The sequence below is a fragment of the Solanum lycopersicum genome, chromosome 10, assembly GCF_036512215.1.
Source record: "Solanum lycopersicum chromosome 10, SLM_r2.1".
NCBI lineage: Eukaryota > Viridiplantae > Streptophyta > Magnoliopsida > Solanales > Solanaceae > Solanum > Solanum lycopersicum.
In genome coordinates this window covers 62,748,319-62,760,574 of record NC_090809.1, presented here as the reverse complement: position 1 = coordinate 62,760,574, position 12,256 = coordinate 62,748,319, and the positions used below count along the sequence as shown (strand labels likewise).

Here is a 12,256-nt window from a genome sequence, read left to right as displayed (position 1 = left end):
TAGTTAATTATTTTTAAAAATAAATTAAGTGTGAATTCATAATTTTACTTTGATGCATGCTTATATGGCAGATTTTGACTTTTCAGAGTGAAGGGTTGCCCTTGACCTTGTTTTCGATAAATCCTCGTCTCTAATAAAGGAAAAGAAATACAATAGTTCAAGAATCATATAGAAAATAATGGTTATTATTATTAATTTGCGAATACCTGAGATGCTTCTTCATTTGTGATCTTATATTTGCTTAAAGTATAGCGATATTGCTTTTGCAGGACGTAATTTTACCTTCTCATATTAATAATAACAATTTCAAAGCTCTTGAGGAAGAAATATGGAGTTTGATTAGCATAAACGTTGATTCAAAGGCTTGTGATAATGAAATATTGAAAGTATCAATTAGGTCGTAACCCCATAAAATCCAAAAAAAGAAAAAAAAAACCTTAGTTATCGTACACTCTCCGCAAGCTTTGATGCCCCTACTCCCAAGAAGTTGCTGGTCGGGATCGTGGAACTGTCGCTCGAGAAGTAAGAAGCTGATCCTTGTTGTCACGTTTCACTTCTTCAAAGTTCAATACGATGTTTTGGAGAAAAATAGAAAACGAAGTTCCGAGTAAACACGGGGAGAGAAGAGCATAAAATCAAACTCAAGATATGCTCGAGTTGTAGAACATTTTTTACACAAATATAATCCTCTACATCTCATTTGTAATAGTTACTACTAACAACTACTTGCCCTTTGTGATAAATAAGATGAGAAATATACATGTAATTTGAAAAAAATGGATCTACAAATGGGATTTAACTACTCATCTGGAACATCAGTTTCACCTTCCCCTTGTTTAATGATTCTACATTTAGGAACCATTTTTTCCAGCATAGATGTGCCTTTAAAGCTAATCATTTGCCAACAAGTTTTTCTGTAGCTGACAAGCTGCAAATAATACAAAATGCTTAGCGATCGAAGGGAGGATATGATGCACCAGCATGATAACATGCGAAAAAACAAACCTGCTCTGGTGTTAACTCCTCAAATCCAAATTTCTTAGTCCAAATCGACATAGCTTCAACAGCAGCTGGGAGTACAAAGCGTCTCACGCCCAAAAATGCAAGCAATTTTTCTATGCAGGAGAACAGCAACTGAAAGTATCCCTGTGAACATTGAAATTATCTTTTATAAGATGCATTTTTAATAAGAAAGCTTCTACTAAACGTAATAAAATGTTTTTTTTTTTTTTTGTATCTGATACAACCCAGGGAGGACAACAGGACCACACCCCAAAAGAACTATTGAGGTGGGAGAGCCCAAGATTATACAAGCCCCAGATCAGCTTCCCATTAACCGATGTCGGACTACCGTCCCATACCATGCAATAGGGTTATAACAAATCACCACACTCTGCATTCGTTGTCCTCGACAGCAGTGCGCTAGACCATTTCTAGCCCTGGGCTAACACTGCAAATACCGGTATCACCATCCATGGCATGACAGACACGAAGGGCAGTGGGTAGCTCTTTAAATGAGTCTTAGCAGGTAATTACAATTAGGGGTGGCAAACGGTCGGATTGGATTGATTTTGCATGGGTTGAATATGGTTTAAGAAAAAATGGGTTGGATCATATTGAACCCATTTTGACCATATTTGAAGAGACTTTTAAAATAGCTTGAAGCCCATATTTGACCAATTATAATATGAGCGATCCAAGTCATTATATATGGTCAAAATGGGCTCATTTTATTAACATGGGTTGAAATTGCCACCCCTAGTTACAATATTAGATTCCACAAAATTGTTGATTCCTTTGTCAAAGCCTCATTTCTTATTCTATACATCACTTTAAAGTAGAAATAAAAAAAGGAACATCTGTTCAAAACGAAAAAGTATAAAGCTAAAGAACAGGCCAACAATCCAGCCAAAGGTTACAGTCTCGCAGTGGTCAGCAATTGTTGAGGTCGACTTGTTCAAACTGCATCTACCATTTATTCAAGTTCTTAAAAAATACAGCATTGCTAATAAATGACCAAGCAATAAAAGTTGTCTTGCTTCCTGTCGGAAAGCTGTTCATAGATTATGCAACTCTTCTACCAAAAGGCCTAAATGCATATAAATATAAGGCAATACCCTTCTGAATTTGACCCGTGATTAACTGGCTTTGGAAGATGTAATTCTAGCGGAAGTATAGCAAAAAATAAGCAAAGCAGCGAAACATAAAACAAAAAGACATGACAGCAGAAACATCCTGAGAGTAGTTTTGTTGCTATACCTTGCCTTGGCTACCAACACGGGTTGCCACAAGAGGGAGTTCTGCCATATCCTGGCCAAAAATCCGGAGGATCCCTGCTGATATTACTGTTGAGCTGCAGTCATCAGTCAAAGAACTTCTTAAGTTATTTGATCATAATAGATTTAAACTATCAAAAGAATTAAAAGAACATACTGCAATACTTACTTTACAGTCAATATAGCGCAATACATGCCCCCAAAGTCTTGGCCCCTAATATTCCTTCTGCAGGAAGTCAGAGAAGGTGTAAAGAAAAAAACCTCATGATTAGACAAATCATGAAACTAAATGGAAAAACCAACACTGAATAACAAGGAGAACAAAGCCTACCCATAAACCATAGAAGGAATGAAGTCACGTCCAGTTACTGAATCAACAATAGGATCGAAACCATCCTGAGAAGTCAACAATGAAAACCTTGATGATAACATTTTTCCTCAAAGCTGATACATGCAATGAAATATATAATCTAGAAATTCTTGAAAGACACTTCCACAGGAAATTGAGAAAATACATGTAATGAATGTCATCTTATTAATGAGGGTAGAATGAAAAGTAATAGCCAATCATATCAATTAAATAGTAAATCATCTGAAACTCCACAAACAAAAAGCCGGTTTTGATGATATAGGAAATATCAGAACAGCAAATTCAAATGACATGCAGATATAACATCATGACATGCTTTCCTGCATTAGCAATTCTGGATGTGCACAGAAGCGCAACAGCAACAATTCGAATATGTTCATACCATTCACAAAACAGTCACAGAATGACAAAAGGCACTGACACAAAAAAGAGCATGAGATATATATTTGCCAACCAACCCCAACCCCATAATATCAAGTGGAGAGCAAGCTTTTGGTGATCATCGAAATAAATGATCAGGGATAATGCTTACATGGAAGATAGAAACAGCTTCTGCCAGTAGCCTTCTGGTTTCACGGGAGGAAATTCTGCCACTAAGAAGCCTCCATCTAACATCAAGTTCACCAACAGCAACCAAACTGTTATGTTTTTCCTTAACTCTTCCTGCATCCAAACAAGAATCAGGCAACCTCTCTTCTCCTGAGTTAAGCAAATTTTGCAGGGCACAATAGATCCTCTTGCAATCCACACTACAGAACCATTTTCCTTTAGGCAATTCCTGTGATGCAACAAACATTAGCTTTTAATGCTAAAAGTCTCAACCCACTCTCCAACCAAACCGAAAATAATAATTAAAAATATATATTAATAAAGGAAAGCGAAAGCAAGTACATAGGTCTAAGAAAAGAACCAATTCATGAAATAATCTTAAAATGCAAATGCATGCACCTTTAAATCTGCTATCTTGCTTTTCTTCAAGCAGCCAACATGATACTCTTTCTCGCACTGAAAAATAAATGATGGATAAAGCATTTCAGTTCATATATTTAGTTGAATAAGACACAGATATAAGGAATGAAGAGGAAAACCTGGTCACAAAGAATGACAGTCCGTGGACCAAAACCAGACTTGCTAAAGTCATAAGCTCTGTAGACAGAAAAGATAAGACATACTGGATCAAACTGACAAACCTAAGATGCTCAGCAACAATGTGCTCTTAGCCAAACAAAAAATACTACCTGCATAAAACACATGCAATAAATTCTGCCTCTTCTGCATTCTTGACAAAACGAATGCAACGGTTTGTTATTTGCTCAATAGGATCAATGCCGGAGATCCTGCCGGCTGCTAAGGCATTCGTATTGCGCTCCGCAAACTTCTCCCTCTGTAACATGCTTTCACAATACTTGCAGTACCATTTACCACGAGGGATAGTTGATAATGATGCACACTCTGCATAGACCATTGGAATTACACATCAAATGCTTATCGATGAAACATGATATCATGACCAGCACCAGCAAGCAACAGGCCAACATCAACTAAATGGTGTAAATGTGATATCAAGCAGAACAAACTGAAAATTTAAATTTACCATTACAAAGTAAGTGCAGTAAAAAACACATTGATGGCTATATATCGTTCATACCAAAGGTGGTTAATTATATCAGTCGACAAGAAACTTAACAGAAGATAATTATCTTCCAGACCCATTTCATAGTGGTGCATAGATCTGATTGAAGGCTCAACTCTTATTTCATAAACAGCAAAGCCAATTCCTCTATATGCTCTAAAAAGAACAAAGATTTAAAGACATGGACAGATGAAGGGTAGGGGAAAGAAGAAGGGTTGCAAACAGCTCCAATTTCTTGTGTTGACTGGACACCGGCCCAAGGATGCATAGTCAACCTCTGCCATATTTGTTCTATTCCTTCAGCTGCATCGGTCCCATTTTATATAACACACTTCCCTTCACTATGTCCCAAAAAAAACTTCCTGTGTTGACTGGACACCAGCCCAAGGATGCATAGTCAACCTCTGCCATATTTGTTCTATTCCATCAGCTGCATCGGTCCCATTCTATATAACACGCTTCCCTTCACTATGTCCCAAAAAAATTGAGCACATCCTCATTTCACCCTTATGACTAGACTAGTCAGGCGCTTTTGGTACTTTGCATATATTTTTTGGCATGAACTACGGGGGGAAATAAGGGAAGGTTATAAACTTTGCAAATATTTGATCAGGTCTTCTTTGATTTCTTTAATTTCTTAAACTCTGTGCGAAGTCAAACACTATCACAAGATTAAGGCAGCAGGAGGAATATGTACTAAATTACAATTAGCTGAAAATAGCTAATGCAAACTGGACTAACCAAAGAAGATGAAGGTACAAATTTCAAGTTAACCAACTAGGTGCTGGTTCAGCATGTTTTGAGATCTTACAGTTTGACAGGTTCAGAAACTAAAGTAGTTCCAATTTAAAAAGTCCAGAAAAAATAACATAAAAATATTATGTACAGGTTCATTGTCAGTCAATAGAACTCACTCCACGTAACAAATCCTTGATTATTATATTTGTTTTTATCATAGTGTTAATTAAATTCACAATTACGAGCTATTTCCTGAACTCACCTAGTGTCCCCATCCTTAAATCAGCTACAATAAATTAGGTTCTTATTCACTTATTCCTATCTTACCTCCATTCAACACAAGCACCCTCACCTCAGAAAACCCAAGAAAGGGAAGAAAGGAAAGCAATATGATGCATTGATGATCAAACAGAACATGGTGAACTCAATCATCATTCACCAGGGAAAAAGAAGAGAAGAAGAAAGTATCTTGTATAATATTGAAACTGTCAATCAAGAAAAATCCAACTTAAACCTTTATGGAAAGCCCTAGGACATCCATCACAAAGCACTAGTTTACCACCATCTGCGCATATGATGCACAAGTCATCACTGTCTTTAACTGAAGACTTGCGGCCTTTTAATAGAGATATAGCAAATTCATGTAGCGAAACTCCATTAGACGTGTAAATATACCCATAACTGCAGCAGACATTGACAAAGTCAAGTACCCACATTAGAACTGCATCAGCAGAACTAGGTTTTGCTTAAAGTCATTAATGATATATATTCTTTGAACGAGAGATGATAAGTACGATGAAGACTAACGGTTTTTTGCGCGATGCCCAACCTGCATGAGCTTCAAACTGAGATGGACTAACCTAACCATAAAATGAAATGCCATCAGAATATCTTGCAGGACAATTGGGGAGACCCTAAGCTAGGGGTTATACCTCAGTATTGCAGCAAGAACAGAATATACCAGATCCCTTCTTATAACCAACAAGCAATTTCTGCCAATCACAAACGACCAATTAAGATATCAACAAAATAAAGCAGAGAAAAAATCCAGTGTATACAATGGATCAAGGACTATATTTAAAAAGTGGTAAAGGAGATGCTCAGCAACCTTTCCACGAGAATAATAAGCTACTTCAGTTCCTTCAGGCAGTCCACCTTCCTCAAAAACCAATCTATGCATCTTTTGATCCCTGAACAAAGTGAATCACAGAACCAAGCAATATAAGTAACATTGCCATCAGAAGAAACCACAATTCTTCATGAAAAAAGAATCCACAATTAGTATAAGTAATACAGAAGACAAGTACCAACCTTTTTGTCATTTTCCATTGGGTCCTAGAGTGCACCGAGACACCAGGCGAAGCAACTTTAGAATACTTTGTAACTAAAACTGATTTTGACAATCTGACATAAACATAAAAGCCACCACATGAGTTGTAGGTAAGTTATTACAAAAATCTCTAATGACAAATACAGTAATATTCACCAACTTTTCTGAGATGTTCCCCTGCATGTTGTTTCTGAATGAACTGCACGTTATAGACGTTTCATCCGACTTTGGAGCAAAAACTGGCTTCGTTACCCTTGAAGGACCAAGTAAAAGTAGGTTAGAAGAAGAGACAACAAAAAAAGAACTATATTTTCATTTGTAAAATAAGAAAAATAAACAGAAGAACAATAAGGGAAATAGCACACTTATTTGGTGTCTTCCACTTTTTTCTGGAGAGAGTATGCGCTGAAGGAGACTGTCTACGCGAATGCTTTATCGCGACCCTTAATATGCAAATAAAACAGCATCAGCACATGTTCATAAACCCACTTTACTCACATTGAGCAGAAGTTCAATGACCACAAATATCAAGCAGAAATCAACTATATTTTTTTGACAAAGAACCAATTAAGTATATTGATACCAACTTTTTCTTTTTCCTTCCCTTAACGCTTCTTAGTGAAACAGACGACATATTTGAAGTTCCAGAGGAATTTAAGTTCAGAACTGGCTCGAACACCCTATATTTGGGAAAAAGAAAAAAAAACAAGATTAAGAACGATTATTATAACAAAAAAGAAAGACTGATAAGATATTCAAGTATGCAAACCGAAAAACAACAAATTTGCCAGATGACCATCTCTTCGAAAGGACACATGCATTACTAATTAAACAAATAGAGGAACCAACAGCCAACAAAAAGAACTCAACAATAAAAGAACAAGACTGGAAGATAATCACACCTTGCTTAGTCAGCAAACGAAGTCTAAATCCATGACAAGTATCATGTCTTCAACCACTCACCACTTCTGTTTTTCTACAATAATTCTATCTGATGAACTGGTGAGCTAAAATCACAAAGCAGTTCATTTTCATTCGTCAAAATAACATATTCTGGACCAGCTGCAACCAATTTATCTGAGAAAGATGTACAGTATTATGGTACTCTCTGACACTCTTGGAAAGCAACGTGTCATTTTTTATCTTCTTTCTTTTTTGGACACCTGGGCCTGGGCCAACTTGTGGTGCACATCGACTGTTCCACTGGTTACATGCTACCTCATATGTCTCTCTTTATTCCTCAGAAACTTTTCATAATTATCAATAATATCTTTTTCATTTCTTGAGGTGCTTGACCATTCCATCTAAAAGCTTAAGGAGAGATCATACTTTTCTTTGTTTAAAATTATATTTTCAACACGCTCCTTCATGTGAGGTTTTAATGTTTTTTCATGGAGCATGTAAAATTCTTTTTGATAATGAGTGGAAGTGAAACTTGAAGTAAAGATCTAACTTGTTCTCATACCATGTTACATTTTTTAACATGGTATTAGAGCAAGACCAATCCTTAGTCTTGACTTCCAATATTGGGTCTCCACGTTATATTATCCACACACCAAATGTCCAATCATGTGCGCCTATCGGTTTTAAGCATCCAAATCTGTTTGTGGGAATTAGGGGTTTTCTCCTAATGAGAGGTGTTAAGTATCTCACAGTTCACATTGGTCTTGAGCAATTGTCATCTTATTAGGCAGCTTTTGATAAAACCAGTATCCATTTTCTTAACATCAGGGCTTTGGAGGGTCCTTTATCAGAAACTACAAACTATAGGTTTATTGACAAACTATAGACTATCTTACTGTTACATATAACATATAGTCAAGTGATGTCTTGATTTTTCTTAAATACAGTTAGGAATAATCTATTTGACACCGCTTTTAGGTTAACATTGGTTTTCTCAACACAATTTTTGGATATCTATTACTCCGTCCTTCCCATTTTATGTGAGGTACTTTGACTCGGCACGTAGTTTAAGAAAGAAATGAAGACTTTTAAAACTTGTGGTCCAAAATGAATGATAGAAATTTGTGTGGCTGTAAACATTTGATTAAGGGTAAAATAGACATTTTATGGTCTAATATAAAAATGAATCATTCTTTTTGGGACGGACTAAAAAGGAAAGTAAGTCACATAAATTGGGACAGAGGGAGTAGTACAAACAATACAAGGGAGTAGTAACAAAACAACTGATTGTATATACTTGTCTATGTAACTGTCTGCCGACATTTCTGATAACTTTGACCCAACCAATATTGTTTCTCTCAAAGTCTTACATAAAAAAAACCTACCATGTTTATGTTGTTGATTGGCTTTGTTCTTCAAAAAAACATGTTAAACCTATTCTATTGTGCTGTTTAGTTTCATTTCACATATTTTATGTGGTTTTACAGTTCTACTGACAAAGAAAGATGGCAAGGAGCATGTACTGAAGAAGCGGATCATGCTAGTCTATAGCACAATAGAAGCACTATGGTGATGCATAGTAGACTTGCACATCATGTCTTTCTGAAACTAAAAAAAAAGACATATGTAAGATCTACTATACATCATATCACGTCTTCCAATCCCATTACAGTGGCATATCCAGAATTGAGTTTGTGGGTTCTAGATTCGATAAAATGCAACCTATTAGGTAAAAAATAAATTAATACTAAGTTTGTTTCTCAACACAAACTCACAAAATAACACGATTTTGGGTTCCGCCAACCCTGAATTAGAAATATCCATCCCTGGATCCAAACTTTTAAGTTGTTGCCTAAATCCTTAAAATAATCTACATTGGTTGGTGCTAAACTGATCTTAAGAATCAGGCTCCACTACAGCACAAAAGAAAAAGGAACAAACATCAGCAATAAGATCCTGAGACTTGAAAAGAAAAACATACGCATTTTCAGTGTTTATCGACTGTGTTGGAGTGGCTTCTGATCTTAAGGAAACTATGCATGAATCACAAAGTTGTTCATCATTTCCAGCTAGTGTTGCAACAAAAGACCCTAGCAATAGCAGTAAGCACATATCTCTTAATTACGATTGTCAGAGGACATGTCTCTATATTCAAGTTTGCATGAGAAAGCTCACCCTTGCAATCCCGACAAAAAAGACTTTTCTTCACAGGAACTGGACCGATGACACTCTGAATTGTTTCTTCTAATGTTTTCAAGGAACCTTTTCTACACTCTTTGACCACGTCGAGGAGGCTCTTGCCATTTTCTAGGCAGATATACTCTGACGCACGTCTATATGAATTACAAGCATGGATCTCAAATTTGCTAGGAGGCACAACCTAACATTGTGAATGTGAAATAGTCAAGTCCATTAAGATTACTGTTTATTAAGACGACTAAAGTAGTAAAGTGTTATAAAAGGAACTAAAAGAAATAGAAAAAACTAAATACTCACTGTAGCTCCCTTGCATAGTTCACAAGAACAAAGAATTCCAGTATCTTTAATTGTTCCTCGGAGTGGAATTCCCTACAATCAAGACAATATTAACCTAAAGATGAAACACATAACTACTGAATCCATCAAAGCATTTAAAAATAGGAACAGAAAACAGGGTGCAGCAGTTGCGAGACAAACCCGCAAAGATTCAGCCTGCCCAGCATAGCAAAAATTTATGTTTTCAATCCGCTCCGCATAATTTTTTTTTCATTTTAACTGATTTAGATACCAAAAAAGAAATTCATAATGTGTCATACACAATGTGAATCTAGGCTAGTTGGGTCAGTGGGTGTCATATGCAAAAAGAAACTGGAAGTGGATCAACAGCAAGTTTCATGAGCCTTCATGTAGTTACAAAATTAATGATTTAATAAATTTGGCATGCATGCTGCTGACCGAAAAGGATTAGCATGAATGCCACCTTTAGAAATTTATGCACATATACATTAATAATGGTTTTACAAATTTAGAACAGGTACTGCCGATAAAAAAGAATAGCATAATGATTCATTTAGAAATTTATGTGTACACCCACTCTACCCCTTCGTGGAAATGTGCGACAACTGAAGGAAGCCATATCCAACCAAAAGAAGAATATTATCCAACCGCATTTTTAGTAAATTTAGCATCTCTAGTAATTCTAGTAAAACTTACCTGTTCACTCCTTAGCTTGCTTTTGTGGTGTTATGATATTAAAGTGATTTCCATTTCATAATATCAAAGTGATGAAACAAGTTTCATTTTTTTTCTTCTAGACAACTGCTTACTGAGATTAGTTATGCTGCTTCAACGTTTTGAACTGATTGGCTTATTTTCAATAATTGAGGTAACTCATTTTCTTAACTAGTATATTTGAAGGGTAACTCTATACAAATAAACAGAGAATCTAGAACTGCCTCTATGCTATTCTCATTTCTCCAATTTCCTGTCGTGGGGAACTGAATATAAAGAATCAGTCAAATTTTGGTACTTTGAGTAGAAAATACCACTGAAGGACTAGCTCCGGCAAATTCAAATCAAAATAAAAAGAGTATCTAATACAAAAGGAAACAGAATATTAGCCACACTGTAAAAGAATGATACCTTCTTCCCACCGTTGTAGAAAACAGGATAGCCTTCCAGTAAACCAGTCTCAAACAGCTCCTTCACCGTTTCAGGTATTACCGTAATTGAAATCTTCTTCGACATTTTCATTTCTAGTTTCTTCGTAGGTGTACCAGAGATAACTACACCACTTCCCTCATCAACTTCACCTCCAGAGTTCCCATTCGTAATCTCCAACAGCTCCCTCTTCCTCCCCAAAGCGGACCGTGTTAACCGCTTACTCCTCGTCTCTTCTTTCACTTCAACCTCCACAACATCACCGTTATTCGCTGAAATTCCTAAATTACCCTTCGTCACATCCATATTTACAACTTTACCACTTGAATTTCGGTTTGAATCTGCCGTCTTCCGCCTCTTGTTCCTCCTGTATACAACGACGCCGTTACTACCACTAACCTTAACCTGAGGTTCGTCCGGCTTACGCCGGTTCAGATCACCGGTTTCCGGTTCGGTTTCTGGTACCCGATATTGAGCCGGCGGTTTTTCCTCCGCCGGCGATGAAATGTCAAATTCACGGTTTGTTTTTGCCGTCATTGGTTCTGATGTGTTCCGATTAGTGTGAACACAACAACAACAACTCAAAGAGAGAGAATTGAACTATGGATCTGTAAAAGAAGAGAGAATTCAAAAGCATGAAATGGGCGTTTATGCTAAGGAACAGTATTTATATAACCCTTCGGCCGATGGAATAAGGAAGACGAATGGGGATTGGAGAGTTAAGAAGTAGCAAGTGAGAAATCGGAGTTAATTTTGTAATCCATTTTATTTTTTTGGAATACCAAAAACACCCCTAATCAAATTTGATTCCTAGAGCCAAACTCTCGTAAAATTGTCGATCTGAGTCGAGAGTCTCTTTGAAACAATTTCTCTGTCTCTATGAGGTAATGGTGATATTTGCAAATATTTTAGTCTTCTTATATTTCATTTGTAAAATTTTCACTGCATATGTCATTGTTAATATATGTGAAACTGTCGTAAAATATGATTTTTTCATAATTCGTAAAAACTAAAAATTTCGCAAATAGACACTAAAAATAATTCATATAACTCCATAGCTATAGTTTCCTAACTATCATTCCTAGCTACATGTTAGAGGGAGGAGAGAGGTGAGCAAAACTAGAAGAGAGAGATGAGAGAGGAGACCGAGAGAGTGGAGAGATGAATTGCATTTGTATATCTGTCGAGTTATACGTGTATATATGTTAGATAATTGTATATATATAACGAGATTCGGAGAGAGAAGAGAGAGGCGAACGAGATTGCAAGAGGGAGGGGAGAAAATGATGATAGAAAAATTGTATTTGTATATATGTCATAAAATTTTATATATATATGTATAATTTGTACTATTTGTATATGCACAA

At 36.3% G+C, this 12,256-nt stretch overlaps 1 protein-coding gene across 1 annotated transcript; it reads right to left on the bottom strand.

Annotated features, from left to right (window-relative positions):
- Positions 1–625: 625 nt before the first annotated feature.
- Positions 626–11,695, bottom strand: LOC101246881 (uncharacterized). The gene is made up of 21 exons (XM_004249744.5): positions 10,872–11,695; positions 9,747–9,818; positions 9,426–9,630; positions 9,232–9,340; positions 6,935–7,027; positions 6,713–6,790; positions 6,508–6,600; positions 6,329–6,421; positions 6,126–6,207; positions 5,950–6,009; positions 5,825–5,877; positions 5,532–5,698; positions 3,885–4,098; positions 3,735–3,792; positions 3,595–3,651; positions 3,179–3,424; positions 2,608–2,672; positions 2,446–2,502; positions 2,260–2,353; positions 1,006–1,146; positions 626–928 (listed from the first exon to the last, which is right to left on the bottom strand). The coding sequence occupies exons 1-21, from the start codon at positions 11,424–11,426 to the stop codon at positions 800–802; spliced, it is 2,721 nt and encodes a 906-aa protein (XP_004249792.1). The 5' UTR covers positions 11,427–11,695; the 3' UTR covers positions 626–799.
- Between the last annotated feature and the right edge of the window lie 561 nt (positions 11,696–12,256).

Excerpts from the sequence above, each read along its gene's own strand:
- LOC101246881 (XM_004249744.5), bottom strand. The coding sequence starts at position 11,426 with ATGACGGCAAAAACAAACCGTGAATTTGACATTTCATCGCCGGCGGAG. Across the intron at positions 6,422-6,507 it reads CAGGGGAACATCTCAGAAAA|ATTGTCAAAATCAGTTTTAG; the intron begins GTTGGTGAATAT and ends TGTTTATGTCAG. Across the intron at positions 5,699-5,824 it reads TGGGCATCGCGCAAAAAACC|TTATGGGTATATTTACACGT; the intron begins GTTAGTCTTCAT and ends TGTCTGCTGCAG.